This window comes from Tachyglossus aculeatus, chromosome 14, assembly GCF_015852505.1.
Source record: "Tachyglossus aculeatus isolate mTacAcu1 chromosome 14, mTacAcu1.pri, whole genome shotgun sequence".
Lineage (NCBI taxonomy): Eukaryota > Metazoa > Chordata > Mammalia > Monotremata > Tachyglossidae > Tachyglossus > Tachyglossus aculeatus.
The window spans coordinates 54,945,003-54,966,168 of NC_052079.1; the positions used below are offsets into that span (position 1 = coordinate 54,945,003).

The 21,166-nt window shown below is 48.8% G+C and overlaps 1 protein-coding gene across 2 annotated transcripts; it reads right to left on the reverse strand.

Moving 5' to 3' along the window:
- Positions 1 to 233: 233 nt before the first annotated feature.
- On the reverse strand, positions 234 to 20,818 carry CRELD2 (cysteine rich with EGF like domains 2). 2 transcript variants are annotated; one of them, XM_038756431.1, is made up of 10 exons: positions 20,700 to 20,818; positions 13,912 to 13,994; positions 11,762 to 11,872; positions 10,116 to 10,207; positions 8,514 to 8,690; positions 6,564 to 6,659; positions 6,255 to 6,338; positions 5,026 to 5,121; positions 2,443 to 2,583; positions 234 to 587 (listed from the first exon to the last, which is right to left on the reverse strand). In XM_038756431.1, exons 1-10 carry the CDS (start codon positions 20,802 to 20,804, stop codon positions 538 to 540), a joined length of 1,035 nt encoding a protein of 344 aa, XP_038612359.1. In that variant the 5' UTR covers positions 20,805 to 20,818; the 3' UTR covers positions 234 to 537. The 2 variants fall into 2 exon arrangements, with proteins under 2 accessions (XP_038612359.1, XP_038612360.1); XM_038756432.1 differs by lacking the exon at positions 6,564 to 6,659.
- Positions 20,819 to 21,166: the final 348 nt, after the last annotated feature.

Genomic DNA, 21,166 nt, shown 5'->3' on the forward strand with positions numbered 1-21,166 from the left:
CTTGCCCAACTGTACTTTCCCAAGGGTTTACTGTTCATTCAATCACATTTCTTAAGTGCTTACTTTGTGCAGAGCACTGGACTAAGCGCTTGAACTAGTGCTCTCTGCGGTTAACGCTCGACAAACACCGCTGATGGAATTTCCTCCAAAGTACGCCTCCCCACGAGACCCAAATCCGGATGGAAAAGACCCCCGGAATTACACGCCGAACACACGCTTGGTGGAGAATCTCAACAGCTTGGGCACCATTTAATGCCTAAATCCACAGGCTGGTCTGTTCTTGCCTACCACCGTCACCGAGAGGGGTCAATTTTATTACAAAGAACAGTATCAAAATAGAGGACCATCTTTTCAAGGAGAAAGAAATGCAGCGTTAAGGTCCGACCGGCCATCCGCCGCGTCTCTGCCGGGCGGTTTCCGGGCACGATGAACGGGGCTCGGTTACCTTGCCTGGCCGACCCGGCGGGTACCCGACCTCAGTCTGAATAATTTAAACGTAGGTCCCTGGGCCAGATCCCGGGCCCTTCGGAACGGACATCATAAGTCTTCTCGGGGTGGGGGTTCGGCCGCTTCTGCCTCTTCGCCGTCTGCGAAAACGGATGCCAAAATGTCGAGAACGATTCTGACAGAGGCCGAGAGAGGTGCCTCCCTCCCTGCCAAGTTCTGCTAGAAGCGGGTAAAGTCTGCACTGCCCATCCCTGCCCCCCATCCCACCCCATCCACCACTGAAAATAAAGATTTCCACAGTCCTCTGCTCCTCTCTCACGACTTGGGCTGCCGCGGAAGCCCAGCCAGGTGGGTCCTTCTCCAGTTCCCCTCCAGGTGAGCACCCCCTCCTCCCGACTCCCAAAATTATTCCCTGCGGAAAACGGCTTGAGGCCGGGCAGGGATCGGGGCAGAGGCAGAGAGGGGAGCTTCGGGTAAGGAGACCTGATTCAATCGAATAAATACGATTGAATTGAATGAATGAATGAGACCGAACACCCATCCAATCGTCCGTTAACCAAGCGCTGTCGACCAGCTAGATTAGAACAGAACCCGGGTACTCAGAAGCAGCATGGCCTACTGGATACAGCCTGGACGTATTTATATTTATTATATTATATAATATAATAAATATTTATATTTATTATATTATATATGTATAATATTATACATATTTATTACTCTATTTATTTATTTATTTATCTATTTTACTTGTACATTTCTATCCTATTTATTTTATTTTGTTGGTATGTTTGGTTCTGTTCTCTGTCTCCCCCTTTTAGACTGTGAGCCCACTGTTGGGTAGGGACTGTCTCTATGTGTTGCCAATTTGTACTTCCCAAGCGCTTAGTACAGTGCTCTGCACATAGTAAGCGCTCAATAAATACGATTGATTGATTGATTGATTGGACGTCAGAAGGTCATGGGTTCTAATCCCGGCCCTGCCACTTGCTTGCTGTGTGACCTTGGGCAAATCACTTCACTTCTCTGGGCCTCAGTTCCCTCATCTCTAAAATAGGGGTTGAGTCCGTGAGCCCCACGTGGGACAGGGGCTGTGCCCAACTCAATTTGCTTGTAACCACCCCAGCGCTTAGTACAGTGCCAGGCACATAACAAATACCATCGTTGTTACTAAGGAAGGGGAGGCCAACTCCTAGAATCAAGGCAGTTATTCGGCACTTTCTGTATGCTAAGTAATGGGGTGCAATCGAGCTTCTCTTTGTCCCAATCCACCAGATCCCCATTTTACAGATGGGGAAAAAGGCCCCGAGAGGGTAAGTGACTTGCCCAAGGTAACACGGCAGGCCAGCATTCATTCAATCGTATTTATTGAGCGCTTACTGTGTCCCCCTTCTAGACTGTGAGCCCACTGTTGGGTAGGGACTGTCTCTATATGTTGCCAACTTGGACTTCCCAAGCGCTTAGTACAGTGCTCTGCACACAGTAAGCGCTCAATAAATACGATTGATTGATTGCAGTGCATCATCATCATCATCATCAATCGTATTTATTGAGCGCTTACTATGTGCAGAGCACTGTACTAAGCGCTTGGTGAGATTACACCCTGACTCTCCCAGGCCTTTTCTCTTTCCACTAAGCCATACGGTGGACAGTATCTTCCACCTGTTTTCCCCACGTGTGTGTGTGGGCAGAGGGAAGAAAGTCTTTCTGCTGCAAACCCTAAACAAAAAAACCAAACAAAAAATTACCCACAGGCCTTTACGGTCCAATAGAGGCAAGGTTTGTGGGGTGTTTAAAGAAATCAGAGAGAAATCCCACCAAAAAGACTGTGTGGCCTAAGTGCCCACTGGATTTGAAACCGATCCACCCAGGGGACGGAGAAAGGTATCGAAGAGAGAGACCGGTAACTCTTAAGAACATTCGACTGGCCAGAGGAACGTCGAGGCGGCCGACTCTAATCGTCTTCAGAGTGATCTGGCGGCTTTTAGCGCTCACCTGCTTTTACAGTTGCAAGACAAGAACCGTCCTTCTCTTCAAAGCCAACAGAGCAGACGCAGGTGTAGCTGCCTGGGGTATTGACGCAGTCTTGGTTCGCTTTTCCACACATCTTCTCGACTTGGGAGCATTCGTCGATATCTGAGGGAGGCGGGTTTCCCCATGAGAATAATGCTCGGTCGGGGGATGGTTTGCTTTGCTTTCTTGGTCATTTTTTAAAAATGGTATTTGCCGAGCGTTTCCTATATGCCAGACACTGCACAAAGCGCCAGGGTACACATCAGGTTGGACAGAATCCATGTCCCACATGGGGCTTCCCAGTCTTCATCCTCATCCTACAGATGAGGTCACTGAGGCCCAGAGAAGTGAAGTGACTCGTCCAAGGTCTCACAGTAGACAAGTGGAGGAGCTGGGATTACAGCCCAGGTCCTTCCAGCTGAATTCGGCTCAATTCACAACTTCCCGACAGCCACCAAGCGGCTTGGGGAATTATTCAGGACAAAGGGCTGACGGCGGATAAAACAAGTCTTTGTTCACTCAGTCAATGGGATTTGAGCTAAAGATTGTATGCAAAAGTGCTGTTTCAAGGGCTTTGGACTGTGGGACCGAGGGAAATGATTCTTCTTCACCAAAAATAGAATAACCTATAAATCAGTAACTCTTTCACCAGATTATTTTTTTAAAAAAAGGCCCATTCAGCTACTTAATGACCAGCTGTCTAATGAACACATGAACACTATGTAACAGCTGAAGACAAATAATTTAACAGCTTACTTCTGTTTTCAGTAGCTGTAGCAATAACAGTAATTATTATTATGGTATTTGTTAAGTGCTTATTACGTGTCAAACATTGTACTAAGCACTGGGGAGGATATAAGGGAGGTCATGGGTTCTAATCCCGGGCTCCGCCACTTATCAGCTGTATGCCTTTGGGTAAATCGCTTCACTTCTCTGTGCCTCAGTTCCCTCAATCTGTAAAATGGGGATTAAGTCTGTGGGACAACCTGATTACCTTGTATCTATCCCAGAGCTTAGAACAGTGCTTGGCATACGGTAGGCACTTAAATACCATCAATAAATGATTGACCGACTGCCTGAAGAAATCTGCTACAAGTGTTGTGGTTTCATGAAGCACTGTGGCTCAGTGGGAAAGAGCACGGGCTTTGGAGTCAGAGGTCATGGGTTCAAACCCCGGCTCCGCCAATTAGCTGTGTGACTTTGGGCAAGTCACTTAACTTCTCTGGGCCTCAGTTACCTCATCTGTAAAATGGGGTTGAAGACTGCGAGCCCCCCCGTGGGACAACCTGATCATCTTGTAACCTCTCCAGCGCTTAGAACAGTGCTTTGCACATGGTAAGCGCTTAATAAATGCCATTATTATTATTATTATGTAGGACAGGGATATCGACGTTGAAATACTGGCTGTTCCTCCACAACTGGAGCCCTCCGATTCACCACTTAGATTTACAACGGGGGATGTTAGAGAATTTGGTCAGTTGCCGACTACGGGTTGGCCGTCAAGCTGTAGCTATCACGGCCAGACCAATGCTTTTGTTTCCCTGCACTTAGATTTTCTTTTAAAATAGTATTTGTTAAGTGCCGTATAGCGATCTCCCAAGCTCTCTGTACATGCTCTGCTTATATCAAGTGCTCAATAAATACGACTGAATGAGTGCGAGCTTGGGTAAGTCACTTCACTTCTCCGTGCCTCAGTTCCCTCACCTGCAAAATGGGGATTAATACCTGCTCTCCCACTTTCTGAGACTGTGAGCTCCAAGTGGGACCCGATTATATCAACCCCAGTGACAAATACCACAATTATTACGAGCCAGGCACTGTACTAAGCGCTGGGGGAGATACAAGAATCAGGTTCGACACAGCCCATGTCCCACGTGGGGCTCACAGTCTTAATCCCCATTTTAGAAATTCATGGGTTCTAGTCCTGGCTCTGCCACTTGTCTGCTGTGGGACCTTGGGCACGTCACTTCACTTCTCTGGGCCTCAGTTCTCTCATCTGGAAAACGGGGTTGGGACTGTGAGCCCCATGTGGGACAGGGACTGTGTCCAACCCGCTTTGCTTGTATCAACTCCAACGCTTAGAACAGTGCTCGGCACATAGTAAATTGCTAGACAAAGACCATTATTATCACTAACTCTGTTGTACCGTGCTTTCCCAGGCACACAGACCAGTGCTCGGCACACAGTGAGTGCTCTGTAAATACTGATTGGTTGCCTGATTAATAATAACAACAATGATGATGGCATGTATTAAGCGCTTACTATGTGCAAAGCACTGTTTTAAGCACCGGGGAGGTTACAAAATGATCAGGTTGTCCCTCGGGGGGCTCACAGTCTTAATCCCCATGTTACAAATGAGGTAACTGAGGTGCAGAGAAGTGAAGTGACTTGCCCAGAGTCACACAGCTGACAATTGGCGGAGCCGGAATTTGAACCCATGACTTCTGACTCCAAAGCCCGGGCTCTTTCCACTGAGCCACGCTGCTTCTCTAAGTGGCCTTGAGCCCCGCTGACTGGGGTGGTGCCGCCACTTACACACACCCGCCCCGCCCAAACCCCACTTACCGACACACATTCCGTCTTCCAAGGTGTAGCCCCCCGTGCAGTCTTTACACCTTCCCGGGCCTTCTCCCGTGCATCCCGAACAACTGGAATCACACGCTGGGGCCAAGACAAGACAGAGCCGTCACCCTCGCACACGTCTTGGGAGTGGGAGACCCCCCCGGACCCTACCCTCCCCGCTCCCGGCTCCTTCCCGGCCGAGCCGTGGGAAGCTCGACCCCGTCGGGTTTGACGTCGGTTCCCAGGCCGAGCCGCTCGAAGGCACCGATCCAACAGCCCTGACCTTGCGCTTCCTGGGATCCCCTTGGCGAATCAAGGCTTTTCGGTGAGTTCTAGACATCTGTGCTTCCTCAAATGTCTTCTCCGGGGCCTCCCCGCAACCCCACTCCCGCCGTCATCACCAACTTCCTGCCCTGAGCCTCCCGTCATCGGAGCTCTGGGGTCGGCCGAGTGGCCTTCCCGCTCCCGTTACTGCCGGAGAGACGGACATCTTCCCGACGACCCGCGAGACAGCGTGGCTGTCTTCACCGAGGAAAGGCCCCGTCTGGAGTAGGGAGAATGCCGGCCCTCGTTTAATAATAATAATGATGGCATTTGTTAAGCGCTTACTATGGGCGAAGCACTGTTCTAAGCGCTGGGGGCGGATACAAGGTGATCAGGTTGTCCCACGTGGGGCTCACAGTCTTAACCCTCATTTTACAGATGAGGAAACTGAGGCTCAGAGAAGTTAAGTGACTTGCCTAAGGTCACACAACAGACACGTGGCGGAGCCAGGATTAGAACCCATGACCTCTGGCTCCCAAGCCCGGGCTCTTTCCACTGATGGCTGCTTTTATTTTTGCATTTGTTAAGTGCTTACTATGTTCCACGCACTGTACTAGACACCGGGGTAGATACGAGCATATCAGGTTGGACACAGTCCCTGTCCCACAAGGGGCAAAATGGATCCCCATTTTACAGATGAGGTAGCTGAGGCCCAGAGAAGTTAGGGGATTCCCCCAAGGTCACCCTGCAGCCGAGCCAGGATCAGAACCAAGTTTCCAGAAATCAGTCCGGCAGCCCGGGAGGTTACAGAAAATACTCGATTAGAGGCTCGAATGAGGCTGGCCATTATCCAGAAGAGAAAGACAAGCGGGAATCCCCGGAGAAACAGCAGGAACGTTTGGTCCACTCCCCATAAAGAAATCGACACTTGACCCCCCGTTAAAAGCCGAAGAGGGCAGAAAACCAACCTTTGCAGGAATAAGAGCCATCGCTGTTGAGGCAGAAGCGATCCTCTTTGCAAGGATTAGTCTCCTCTGAACATTCATCCACGTCTGAAACGGAAACGTGGGATCGGAAAAACTTCGAACCCAAATCTAGCCCAGGTTCTCATTTCCCTCTCCCTTTCGCGTCGCCCCGACTCCCTCGCAGGAACTGTGACTGATCTGCGTACATTTTAATCTACCTCAGCAAAGTGTTTAGCACCTAGTAAGTGCTTAACCAACACCACAACTCTTATTACTGAATAAAGAAGCAATGATAGGGAAGAGAGTCCTTACCTACGCAAGCGTCTTCATTTTTGACCCAACCAACTCTGCACTCTTTGCAGTCTTTATTGGTTGAACCAGTACAAGTTGTACAAGCTTGATGGCAGGCTGGGAACCAAACGTATTGAAAAGCTTTAAGAATTGAACGCTTTTTTTACACCAGACATTTAAAATGCCCCAAATGCCACACCTCTTGCAGGTTATCAGAGGAAATTTGATGGTTCACTGTATAAAATCATAGCATTTATCCCAAATGGAAAAAAAAAATCACATATCCCAAATAGCCCTCGGCAATTAAATGCCAACTATTTGTACGTCTAAAACATGGTTGTGCTTTGCGGGTGTGGGTGTATTTAATAATAATAATTAGGATGATATTCGTTAAGCTCTTACTATGTGCAAGGCACTGTTCTAATCATTGGGGGGATACAAGGTGATCAGATAGTCCCACATGGGGCTCACAGTCTTAAACCCTATTTTACAGATGAGGTAACTGAGGCCCAGAGAAGTGAAGTGACTTGCCCAAAGTCACACAGCTGACAAGTGGCAGAGCTGGGATTAGAACCCATGACCCCTGACTCCCAAGCCTGGGCTCTTTCTACCGAGCCAAGCTGTATTTGTACGTGGAAAGGAGATAGAATAAACAGGGAGATTAGATTCGTCCATTCTTTTTGGAGAAAACAAAGTCTTTACTAGATCTCCCTGGCATTTAGTATTTTTGATAGTCTTGATCACAGAATTTGCAAGATTCCTCTAAATCCTGGTCAATTCCCACCCATATTTTTTTTTAATGGTATTTGTTAAGCATTTACTATTTGCCTGACATCATCATCAATCGTATTTATTGAGCGCTTACTGTGTGCAGAGCACTGTACTAAGCGCTTGGGAAGTACAAATTGGCAACATATAGAGACAGTCCCTACCCAACAGTGGGCTCACAGTCTAAAAGATTAGTACTATGCTAAAAAAAAAAGCTCAAAACCAAAGAAGCAGCATGGCCTAATGGACCCAACGTGAACCTGGCAGTCAGATGGACCTGGGTTCTAATCCTGGGCTCTGCCTCCTGCTTGCTGTGTGACCTTGGGCAAGTCACTTCACTTCTCTGTACCTCAGATCCCTCCTCCATCAAAATGGGTGGTAAAACTGTGACCCCCATGTGGGACAGGGACTGGGTTCAACCTGAGGAACTTGGATTTACTCCAGTGCTTAGTACAGTACCTAGCACATAGTAAAAACACAGAGGAGGGGAGAGGGAGGAGAGAGAGGAGAGGGAAGAGAGGGGAGAGGGGAGAGAGGGGAGAGGAAAGGGGAGAGAGGGAAGGGGAGAGAGGGAAGGGGAGAGAGGGAAGGGAAGAGAGGGAAGGGGAGAGAGGGAAGGGGAGAGAGGGAAGGGGAGAGAGGGAAGGGGAGAGAGGCGAGAGAGGGGAGAAAGGGAAGGGGAGAGAGGGAAGGGGAGCGAGGGAAGGGGAGAGAGGGAAGGGGAGAGAGGGAAGGGAAGAGAGGGAAGGGGAGAGAGGGAAGGGGAGAGAGGGAAGGGGAGAGAGGGAAGGGGAGAGAGGCGAGAGAGGGGAGAAAGGGAAGGGGAGAGAGGGAAGGGGAGCGAGGGAAGGGGAGAGAGGGAAGGGGAGAGAGGGAAGGGGAGAGAGGAGAGGGGAGAGAGGGGAGAGGAGAGAGGGGAGAGGGGAGAGGGGAGAAGGGAGGGGGAGAGGGGAGAAGGGAGAGGGAAGAGGGGAGAGGGGAGAAGGGAGAGGGGAGAGGGGAGAGGGGAGAAGGGAGGCGAGAGGGCAGAGGGGAGGGGGAGAGGGGAGAGGGGAGGGGGAGAGGGGAGAAGGGAGAGGGAGCATTTTGAGCATATATATCTATTTTTAGAAAATCAACCAAAAAAGTGGAGGTAACGATACTCACACCTGGTCAGAAGATGAGGAGAATGAAGTGGCAGCTGGGTGGGGTGGTCAAACTTACCGGTGCAGACGGCATGTGAGCTGTTCCTCAGCGTGCTGAAGTAACCGTGGGCGCAGTCCAGGCAGAAGGGGCCGGAATAGCCCGGGCTGCAGCTGCATGAACCGTCCCCGCCCCGGCTGCCGTCCCCGTCGCAGCGCCCGTTCCCGTGGCACGGCCTCTCCGACCCACCGACGCAAGCTGGAATCAACATCGTCGTAGTCATGATGGTGGTGTCTGTTAGGTGCTTACTACGTGCCAGGAAGCTGTACTACGTGCTGGGGTGAATACGAGCAAATCGGGGTGGACTGTCCCGAATGGGGCTCACAGTCTTATTAATCCCCATTTTAAAGAGGAGGTTGCTGAGGCCCAGAGAAGTGAAGTGACTTGCCCAAGACCACACAGCAGACAAGTCACAGAGCTGGGATTAGAACCCATGACGCCCAGGCCTAATCTCTAACCACTCTGCCATGCAGCTTCTCCATGTTACTTTGTGACAATCACCACACTAAGTGCTGGAAATATGTACATATGTTTGTACATATTTATTACTCTATTTATTTATTTTATTTATACATATCTATTCTATTTATTTTATTTTGTTAGTATGTTTGGTTTTGTTCTCTGTCTCCCCCTTTTAGACTGTGAGCCCACTGTTGGGTAGGGGCTGTCTCTAGATGTTGCTAATTTGTACTTCCCAAGCGCTTAGTACAGTGCTCTGCACATAGTAAGCGCTCAATAAATACGATTGATGATGATGATGATGATGATGGAAACACAAGACCACACAGCACTTATATCCGTATCTGAAATTTATTTATTCATATTGATGTCTCCCCCATCTAGACCGTAAACTCATTATGGGCAGAGAACGTGTCTGTTTATTGTTATATTGTACTCTTCCAAGTGCTTAGTACAGTGTTCTGCACACAGTAAGCACTTTTAGACTGTGAGCCCACTGTTGGGTAGGGACTGTCTCTATATGTTGCCAATTTGTACTTCCCAAGCGCTTAGTACAGTGCTCTGCACATAGTAAGCGCTCAATAAATACGATTGATGATGATGATGATGAATAAGTACAACTGACTAACTAAAGCAGCGTGGCTCAGTGGAAAGAGCCCGGGCTTTGGAGTCAGAGGTCACGGGTTCAAACCCCGGCTCTGCCAACTGTCAACTGTGTGCCTTTGGGCAAGTCACTTAACTTCTCTGGGCCTCAGTTACCGCATCTGTAAAATGGGGATTAAGACTGTGAGCCCCCCGTGGGATAACCTGATCACCTCGTAACCTCCCCAGTGCTTAGAACAGTGCTTTGCACATAGTAAGCACTTAATAAATATTATTATTATTATTATTATAGGGACTGTGTCCAACCTGATTTGCCTGTATCCACCCCGGAGCTTAGAACAGTCCCTGGCACATAGTATGCACTTAACAAATGACATAATTATTATCAAAGGACTTTAAAGTTCCAAAATCGAGGAGACGGGTGGGGATTATTATTATGTTATTTGTTAAACGCTTACTAGGCGCTAGGCACTATATTAAGCGCTGGGGTGGATACAAGCAAATCGGTTTGGGGAGATGTCCTAACTCCTAGGGACAAGCCTTTTCCAAATGTACACTTACCAAGACAGTCTGGTCCGTATGTTCCTGGAGGGCAACAAACTTCAATTGTTTCCACACACAACCACTTAAGTAAATCAGGATATTTCTTCTTCCTGTTAAATAAAAAGTTTCCCTGTCAGGATCTTCGACAAAAATCTTTCTCTCTTAAAAAGGCGAAAGTGAACTGAACTCAACACACACATTTGAGGCATGGGTATTTCTTCCTGTGACATCCAGAACTCCCATTCCACAGTTCTGGAAAATTGAATACATACTACAAACCCCACTGTGATCAAGATGGAAGCAAGGGGGACACACGGAAGAGTAGCGTGTCCAACTAACTGATGCAATTCTCATCTCAAAATCCCGCCCCTGGGGTGACGGAATTCCCATCTCAATTGTCCCATTGGAAGCAGCACGGAGTAGTGGATACAGTTGGGCCTGTGAGTCAGGAGGTCATAAATTCTAATCCCGGCTCCACCACTTGGCTGCTGTGTGACCTTGGGCAAGTCGCTTCACTTCTCTGTGTCTCAGTTCCCTCAGCTGGAAAATGGGGATTGAAACTGTGAGCCCCATGTGGGACAGGGATTGGGTCCAACCTGATTTGCTTGTATCCACCCCAGCGTTTAGTGGAGTGCCTGGCACAGAGTAAGCACTTAACAAATCCCATCATTATTATTATTAGCACAGGAGCAATCCAGGGTTGGAGCACTGTCTTGATGCCCAGAGCACACCATGTTCTCCCTCGACCAAGTAGGAAGAAATAAAATTCCACCGACCGAAGGTCGAACGAACATTAAAACTCTTATCACTTCCTCGTGACCGGCCCTTTTAAAATGATCAAGCCCGAAACTGGCTCAATGTGGACTCGTTGTCCCTTAAGTTTCTAAATCTTTCAAGCGTTCTCAAATGGTGTCCCTTTTAAAGCAGAATTTCTTTAGTCTACAGAATTCAGGGCTTCATTCTAAAGAGCCTAGTAATTCAATTACACTCAGGGGTCATCTTTCCAGGGAACGGAAGCTGTGGCCCTACCTATTCAATACAAATACCTGAAAGGAAAAGAACAGAAAGCTTAGATCACCACTGGACTGCCAATCATCATCATTATTACTATAGTATTTAAGCAATTACTATGTGACCAGCACTGTCAATAGTAGGAAACAATTTTGTCAAGACCATGTTTTTACATGGACTGCTTCAGCAAAAGGGAACATAACGCAGCACTTAGAACAGTGCTCGCCACATAGTCGCCGCTTAAGAAATACCATAATCATAATAATGATCACAAAGTAGCCAACTCTATAAGGGTTTCTAAGGGAAATCAAAGAACGAGACCACAATAGGCCAAAGCAGCAGTTGTAGCCCCAAACCTGCTATCGGAAAAGTCACTCGGGTTTGACTCCTTATCTCCATCAGATTAAACTATCATCAAAACTCCCGAATTCACCCAAGACTGCTATCGAGTCTCCCTATCCGTCTTTCCAAAATACGTTGGAATATGTTGAAACAGAGATGACAGTGAAAGGGCCCCCAAATCCTGGTGATGATCGTATTTCTTGGATTAACACTGGAGAAAGCCTTGGCCCCAGAACAGGATAAGGATGACAGCGGAAACTGTATCCTTCAAAGGAATATCACTTTTCTCACGAAGGGTCAAGGGTACTTACATTTTGAACCACCAGTTCTCAATATGTTCTTCATGCTCTTCCACCATGTTGTTACATTCAAAATTACTGCTGTCACACAACTTCTCAATAATTTCTACCAGTCGAATTTCACTAAAACACACACACAAGAAACAAAAAAACAAACCAACCCAGGGACAAATCCATTATTGAAAGTCAAACTGATGGTTCAGCGTAATCAACATCCCTTATGATGCCCACTGGGATTTCGTCTCATCGATCTCCCCGTCGACCCTCCGCCCGCGTCCTACTGGAATTCCCTCCCCCTTCCTATCCGACGGACCACCACCCTCCCCACCTCCCAAGCCTTATTAAAATCCCATCTCCTCCAACAGGCCTTTCCCGACTAAGCCTTTATCTCTTACTCCCTCTCCCTTCTGGGTCACCTCGCGCTTGGCTTCGTACCCTTTATTCACCTCTCCCTCGGCCCCAACGGCTCGTGTCCACGCTCGCCATTTATTTATATCGATGGCTGTCTCCCCCTCTAACAATCAATCGTATTTATTGAGCGCTTACCACGTGCAGGGCACTGTACTAAACCCTTGGGAGATTAGGATACAATAAAATTAGCGGACGTGTTCCCTGCCCATAACCAGCTAATGGTCTAGAGGGGGAGATGGACATTAACATAAACAAGTAATTTATAATACGAAAATACATAAAGATGTGTACCTAAGGGCTATGGGCTTCCTCATAATTGACTTTAAAGCAGTCCACCACCCCTGGTGTTAACCTTATCACTGTACCTCAATCTCATCTATCTCACCAACTACCTCTCATCCACCCTCCTCCTATTAGACAGATAATTGCTCTTCCCCACTTCAAAGCCTTCCCAAAGGCTCATCTCCTCCAGGAAGCCTTCCCTGACTGGTCCCCCCCCAACTCCTCTTCTTCCACTCCCTTCTGTGCCACTCTTACTTGCTCCTTCATTCGCCCTCCCTCACGGCACAAATGTATGTATATTACAGATCTGTAATTTATTTACTTTGATGTCTGTCTGCCCTTCTAGACTGTGAGCTCGTTGTGGCCAGGGAATGTGTTATATTGTGCTCTCCCAAGCGCTTAGTACAGTGCTTTGCCTCAGAAAATACGACTGAATGGGCTTGGGGGTGGAGCAGATATCACGTGTCCAAGGGTCACAGTTTGAAGTGCATAGGCTCTAGACGGTAAACTCCTTGTGGACAGGGAACACGTCTACCAACTCTGTTATACTGCACTCTCCCAAACGCTTAGTACAGTGCTCGGTTCACAGTAAGCGCTCAATAAATACCATCGATTAAGAATTCTCTCAGTGGGGTATAACCAAAGCGTGTCAGACACTTCCCCTGCCTCCGCCACTCAATAATATTTTCTTTTTAATGGTACTTGTTCAGTGCTTATGGCGTGCCAGGCGCCACACTAACTCCAGGAGAAGATATCAGGTCGGAAACCAGGTTCACAGTCAAAGTAGGAAAGAGAACGAGTGTTTAATTCCCATTTTATAGAGAAGCAGCGTGGCTCAGTGGAAAGAGCCCGGGCTTTGGAGTCAGAGGTCATGGGTTCAAATCCCGGCTCTGCCAACTGCCTGCTGTGTGACTTTGGGCCAGTCACTTCACTTCTCTGGGCCTCAGTTCCCTCATCTGTAAAATGGGGATGAAGGCTGTGAGCCCCCCGTGGGACAACCTGATCACCTTGTAACCTCCCCAGCGCTTAGAACAGTGCTTTGCACATAGTAAGCACTTAATAAATATCATTATTATTATAGGGACTGTGTCCAACCTGATTTGCCTGTATCCACCCCGGAGTGGTGGATACTGTGTGCAAAGCACACAGTAAGCGCTTAATTAATGCTATCATTATTATTATTATTATTATTTTACAGATCAGGAAACCGAGGCACAGAGCAGTGATTCGCCTAAGGTTACGTTGCACAAAAACAGCCGAGCCGGGATTAGAACCCAGGTTCTCTGACTCTTAGGCCCGGGCTCTTTCCACTAGGCCACACTGCTTCCCTCAATGAAGCCCCACAGGAGAGCACAAAAGACCAAAACGTTAGGTCCAGGCAAGACTTTTAAAAAATATAACTTTATCTGTTTCAGGTAAGTGGAAGGTACACTTTTAGGAGCAAAAAAAAAAGAAAATGTACACCTTACCTGGATTCGTATTTTGACAGGGTCTTTTCCTCCCAAGCTGTGTTTCCACCACCAAAATTCTTCTTTGCCGTTTCTACTAATCCCTGTAAAAAGGACACACACAAACTCACCGGTAACGTTTTCTTATAGAAAACCTCGTAAACTATAGCTTTTGCCTTGGAGGCAAATATGAGTGAAAATGTAAGCGGTTCCACCTATTTCTTAACAGTTTAGAGGGCGTGCCTCGAACCAGAAGCGATATCCGTTCATTCGATCGTATTTACGGAGCGCTTACTGCGCGCAAACCATTCATTCATTCATCCAATCGTATTTATTGAGCGCTTACTGTGTGCAGAGCACCGTACTAAGCGCTTGGGAAGTCCAAGTTGGCAACATATAGTGACGGCCCCTACCCAACAATGGGCTCACAGTCTAGAAGGGAGGGGGGACAGACAACAAAACAAAACATACTGAGCGCTTGAGAAAGGGTATAACAATAGACACATCATCATCATCATCATCATCCGTATTTATTGAGCGCTTACTGTGTGCAGAGCACTGTACTAAGCGCTTGGGAAGCACAAGTTGGCATCATATAGAGACAGTCCCTACCCAACAGTGGGCTCACAGTCTAAAAGGGGGAGACAGAGAACAAAACCAAACATACTAACAAAATAAAATAAATAGAATAGATATGTACAAGTAAAATAAATAAATAAATAGAGTAATAAATATGTACAAACATATATACATATATACAGGTGGTGTGGGGAAGGGAAGGAGGTAAGATGGGGGGATGGAGAGGGGGACGAGGGGGAAAATTCCCACATGCCCACTGCTGGGTAGGGATTGTCTCTATATGTTGCCAACTTGTACTTCCCAAGCGCTTAGTACAGCACTCTGCACACAGTAAGCGCTCAATAAATACGATTGATTGATTCCCTGCCCAAGTTGGAGTTCAGTGTGGGGCAATAATATCCACCTTTGAGTAAACGGGAGCTGGGAAAACCATTGCCCAGTTGGAGGAGCAGCGTGGCCCAGTAAGAAAGAGCCCGGGCTTTGGAGTCAGAGGTCATGGGTTCAACTCCCGACTCCGCCAACTGTCAGCTGTGTGCCTTTGGGCCAGTCACTTCACTTCTCTGGGCCTCAGTTACCTCATCTGGAAAATGGGGATTAAATCTGTGAGCCCCACGAGGGACAACCTGATCACCTTGGTAACCTCCCCAGCGCTTAGAACAGTGCTTTGCACATAGTAAGCCCTTAATAAATGCCATTATTATTATTATTATTATTATTATTATTAGGAGAGCCCGTTGTTGGGTAGGGACCGTCTCTATATGTTGCCAACTTGTACTTCCCAAGCGCTTAGTACAGTGCTCTGCACACAGTAGGCGCTCACTCTGAATGAATGAATGAATCGTATCTGAAGTCATGATTCAAACCCTCCAACGCAGCTGGAGTTGTTTAACCACAAATGACATCAGACCTCCCGCTGCCGCGAAACTTCACCTAGGCAGCATCCTTTGAGTGCAGACGTTTCTCGGTTCCGATGGCACCAGCGACAGAGAAACACGTCGCCGATAGTTAAAGCGGAGTCCGGTTTCGGGTAACCGGCTCCACGACGGCCAGGAACCCCCTCCTCTCCTCGCCTCCGCCCCGTATCCTTAGCTCTGCCGGTTCCATTACTTCGAGGCCCTTCTGCATCAGCTATAACTTCATCATCAATCGTATTTATTAAGCGCTTACTATGTGCAGAGCACTGTACTAAGTGCTTGGGAAGTACCAATTGGCCACATATATTGGCAACTTGGATCTCTCCCCTTCGAGCACTTGATATTCCTCCTCAGCTGTCGTCCATTTCACCATCTGTCTCTCCCTCTGGACTGCAAGCTCCTTATGGGCAGGGAGCGTGTCTACCAACTCTGTTACACTGTCCTCTCAAGCGCTTAGTGCAGTGCTCTGCACAATGTAGCTCAATAAATATCACTGATGGATTGATGGGCTGCACTTAGTACAGTGCTCTGTACAAGGTAGGTGCTCAATAATAGAAGCAGCGTGGCTCAGTGGAATGAGCGCGGGCTTGGGAGGCAGAGGTCATGGGTTCGAATCCCACCTCCCCCACATGTCTGCTGTGTGAACTTGGGCAAGTCACTTCACTTCTCTGTGCCTCAGTTCCCTCATCTGTAAAATGGGGATTAAGCTCAATAAATATCACTGATGGATTGATGGGCTGCGCTTAGTACAGTGCTCTGTACAATGTAGGTGCTCAATAATAGAAGCAGCGTGGCTCAGTGGAAAGAGCGCGGGCTCGGGAGGCAGAGGTCATGGGTTCGAATCCCACCTCCCCCACATGTCTGCTGCGTGACCTTGGGCAAGTCAACTTCACTTCTCTGTGCCTCAGTTCCCTCATCTGTAAAATGGGGATTAAGACTGTGAGCCCCACGTGGGACAACCTCATCTCCTTGTGTTCCCCCCAGCGCTTAGAACAGTGCTTTGCACATAGTAAGCGCTTAATAAATACCAACATTATTATTATTATTATTATCACTGATGGACTGATTGGCTGTCACCTGAGGTAACAAGCCAATTCCCTGCCGGCAGAAATGTTGGGAGAGGAAGAGTCACCCTTGACCCTGGGCACATAATAACAATAATAATAATAGCATTTGTTAAGCGCTTATTATGTGCAAAGCACCGTTCTAAGCGCTGAGGAGGATACAAGGTGATCAGATTGTCCCACGTGGGGCTCACAGTCTTCATCCCCGTTTTACAGATGAGGGAACTGAGGCACAAGTGACTTCCCCACGGTCACACAGCCGACACTCGGCGGAGCTGGGATTTGAACCCATGACCTCTGACTCCAAAGCCCGGGCTCTTTCCATCGAGCCACGCTGCTGTTTCGTCACATGAAGCTGCACGGCGCACAGGGAGAGGGAATTCCTGGTTTTGGAAAAGGAAGAAAGGGGGGGGGGGGGGCGAAAGGAGACTGCTGGGGAAGCAGAACACCAAATCCAGATGTGGGTTGGGTTCGAACCCTCTCGCGACTGTAAGCTCGTTGTCGGCAGGGAATGTCACTACTCTTGTTACAGTGTACTCTCTCAGGCGCTTAGTACAGATCTGCACGCACTAAGGACTGTTGTTTGATTGACTTCTCAGCAGGGCTTGACCTGAGGGTACCACCCTGCCTCTACTCTACCTCCTGAGTGTCCGGATCAAAAAACAGCCCCCTCCTCACCCCCTGCAAAGGAGAAGCTGGGCCCTGGATAAAGTTCTCCTCTTAATCAATCATATTTATTGAGCGCTTACTGTGTGCAGAGCACTGTACTAAGCGCTTGGGAAGTACTGGGGTGTGGGGAGAGGGGAACTATCATTCATTCATTCAATCGTATTTGTTGAGCGCTTACTGGCAGTGCTGGTACCTGCTAGCAGGGTGACACCCCAAAATCCCGGAAGATCCTGCATATCTATTCTATTTATTTTATTTTGTTAGCATGTTTGGTTTTGTTCTCCGTCTCCCCCTTTTAGACTGTGAGCCCACTGTTGGGTAGGGACTGTCTCTATATGTTGCCAACTTGTACTTCCCAAGCGCTTAGTACAGTGCTCTGCACACAGTAAGCGCTCAATAAATATGATTGATTGGGTCAAAAAACAGCCCCCTCCTCACCCCCAGCAAAGGAGAAGCTGGGCCCTGGATGAAGTTCTCCTCTTAATCAATCAATCGTATTTATTGAGCGCTTACTGTGTGCAGAGCACTGTACTAAGCGCTTGGGAAGTACGGGGGTGTGGGGAGAGGGGAACTGTCATTCATTCAATCGTATTTATTGAGCGCTTACTGGCAGTGCTGGTACCTGCTAGCAGGGTAAGCTCAACTCCTCTACCCCTGACACCCCAAAATCCCGGAAGACCCTGGAAGAGTTGGGCCCAAGCCACTCGCCCGCAATGGTATTTATGGAGCGCTTCCTGGGTGTTGACTTTTAGACTGTGAGCCCACTGTTGGGCAGGGACTGTCTCTATATGTTGCCAATTTGTACTTCCCAAGCGCTTAGCACAGTGCTCTGCACACAGTAAGCGCTCAATAAATACGACTGATGATGATGACGATGTTGAGGGCTGCACTAAGCGCTCGGGACAGTGCAACGTAACCACATAATCCCCCTTTCAGACGGTGAGCCCACTGTTGGGTAGGGACTGTCTCTCTATGTTGCCAACTTGTACTTCCCAAGCGCTTAGTACAGTGCTCTGCACACAGTAAGTGCTCAATAAATACGATTGATGATGATGATGATGACATAATAGAGTTGGTAGACATGCTCACTGCCTATTACAGTCTAGACCCGGACCCTAGCGTCCCCCTCAGCCCAAACCCGGACCCCCTTCGGAGACTTCTTGAAGGCCCATCTCCTCCAGGAGGCCTTCCCAGGCTGATCCCGGCTTTTCCTCATCTTCCACTCCCTTCAGCCTCGCCCTGACTCACTCCCTTTGCTCTCCCTCCCCCCCTCATCCCACCCCCCCAGCGCTTATCGTCCCTGTCATCATTTATTGATATTGACGGCTATTTATTTGTATTGATGTCTGACGTATTGAAATACAGTCTTCTAGACTGTGAGCCCACTGTTGGGTAGGGACCGTCTCTATACCATCATCATCAATCGTATTTATTGAGCGCTTACTATGTGCAGAGCACTGTACTAAGCGCTTGGGAAGAACAAATTGGCAACATATAGAGACAGTCCCTACCCAACAGTGGGCTCACAGTCTAAAAGGGGGAGACAGAGAACAAAACCAAACATACTAACAGAATAAAATAAATAGAATAGATATGCACAAATAAAATAAATAAATAAAAAGAGTAAAAAATATGTACAAACATATATACATATATACAGGTGCTGTGGGGAAGGGAAGGAGGTAAGATGGGGGGATGGAGAGGGGGACGAGGGGGAGAGGAAGGAAGGGGCTCAGTCTGGGAAGGCCTCCTGGAGGAGGTGAGCTCTCAGCAGGGCCAACTTGTACTTCCCAAGCGCTTAGTACAGTGCTCTGCACACAGTAAGCGCTCAATAAATACGATTGATTGAAAAGCAGCATGGCTCAATGGAAAGAGCACGGGCTTGGGGGTCGTGGGTTCTAATCCCTGTCCGCCACTTGTCAGTTGTGTGACTTTGGGCAAGTCGCTTAACTTCTCCGCCTCGGTTCCCTCATCTGTACAATGGGAATTAAGACTATGAGCCCCATGTGGGACAATCTGATTACCTTCATCATCATCAATCGTATTTATTGAGCGCTTACTATGTGCAGAGCACTGTACTAAGCGCTTGGGAAGTACAAGTTGGCAACATATAGAGACAGTGTCTACCCAACAGTGGGCTCACCTTGTATCCCCCCCCAGCACTTAGAACAGTGCTTGGCACATAGTAAGCGCTTAACAAATATCATCATTACTGTCTGTTTCCCCTCCCCTAGACTGCGAGCTCATTGTGGAAAGGGGCTGCCTCTCTTCACTGTTATACTGTGCCTTCCCAAACGCTTAGTATAGTGCTCTGCGCACAGTCGGCGCTCAATAAAGTGTGACTCAGTGGAAAGAGCCCGGGCTTTGGAGTCAGACATCATGGGTTCAAATCCCAGCTCTGCCAGTTGTCAGCTGTGTGACTTTGGGCAAGTCACTTCACTTCTCTGTGCCTCAGTTACCTCACCTGTAAAATGGCGATGAAGACTGAGCCCGCCGTGGGACAACCTGATCACCTTGTTACCTCCCCAGTGCTTAGAACAGTGCTTTGCACAAAGTGCTTAATAAATGCCATTATTATTATTATTTTATAGTAAGCGCTTAACAAGTATCATCATTAATGCCTGCCTCCCCTCCCCTAGACTGCGAGCTTGTTGTGAGCAGGGGCTGCCTCTCTTCACTGCTGTACTGTACCTTCCCAAACGCTTAGTACAGTGCTCTGCGCACAGTCCGCGCTCAATAAAGCGTGGCTCAGTGTAAAGAGCCTGGGCTTTGGAGTCAGAGATCATGGGTTCAAATCCCGGCTCCGCCAGTTGTCAGCTGTGTGTCTTTGGGTAAGTCACTTCACTTCTCTGGGCCTCAGTGACCTCATCTGTAAAATGGGGATTAAGATTGTGGGCCCCCCGTAGGACAACCTGATCACCTTGTAACCTCCCCAGCGCTTAGAACAGTGCCTGGCACATAGTAAGCGCTTAATAAATGCCATCATTATTTATTATTATTATGGGTTCAAATCCCGACTCCGCCAATTGCCAGCTGTGTGACTTTGGGCAAGTCGCTTCACTTCCCCGTGCCTCAGTTCCCTCATCTGGAAAATGGGGATGAAGACTGTGAGCCCCCCCCCAGGGACAACCTGATCACCTTGCAACCTCCCCAGCGCTTAGAACAGTGCTTGGCACATAGTAAGCGCTTAATAAATGCCATCATCATTATTATTATTAGTCTCTGGGCCTCAGTTCCCTCATCTGTAAAACGGGGATGAAGACTGTGAGCCCCCCCAGGGACAACCTGATCACCTTGCAACCTCCCCAGCGCTTAGAACAGTGCTTGGCACATAGTAAGCGCTTAATAAATGCCATTATTATTATTATTATTAGTCTCTGGGCCTTAGTTCCCTCATCTGTAAAAGGGGGGTGAAGACTGTGAGCCCCCCAGGGACAACCTGATCACCTTGCAACCTCCCCAGCGCTTAGAACAGTGCTTGGCACATAGTAAGCGCTTAATAACTGCCATCATTATTATTATTATTATTATATTTTGGGGGGGGGATGACTCCAGAGGTGGAGGCCGGCGGCCTGGGCCTCACCTGGTTGAAGCGGTTGACAATGTCCTTGCAGATGTTACACTTGTTGGCCGCCTCCGCCGCGAAGGCTGCCGGGAGGAGCAAGAGGAGCAAGACCGGCCGGCGCATGATGAGCAGGCGGCCGAAGGACCGACCGCCGCCACGGCGCGCATGCGCGCAGCCGCCGGGAGGGGACGCCCCCTCCCGCCCTTCCTGCGCCTGCGCCGCCCCCGGCCCCGCCCACCCCCAGCGCCTGCCAATCTGCCCCGCGGGACCCCGCCCCCTCCGCCGGGTCCGGCGCCGCCATTGGACGGGAGCCCGCCCCGACGTGGCCGAATCCGGCCTCGCCACGAGCAAGGGCCAATCGGAGGGGCCCGGGTCAGCACAAAGCCGAGGGCGCGAGACGGGCGGCCATCTTAGGGCCTGGCAGGGCGAGGCCCGGGGACTGGCCGGCGAGGCCGGCGGGCGGCCATCTTGGAGGCGGGCGCCAC

Excerpts from the sequence above, each read along its gene's own strand:
- CRELD2 (XM_038756431.1), bottom strand. The coding sequence starts at position 20,804 with ATGCGCCGGCCGGTCTTGCTCCTCTTGCTCCTCCCGGCAGCCTTCGCG. Across the intron at positions 2,584-5,025 it reads GGAAGACGGAATGTGTGTCG|ATATCGACGAATGCTCCCAA; the intron begins GTAAGTGGGGTT and ends CGCCTCCCTCAG. Across the intron at positions 588-2,442 it reads TCTTGCAACTGTAAAAGCAG|ACGGCGAAGAGGCAGAAGCG; the intron begins GTGAGCGCTAAA and ends CCGTTTTCGCAG.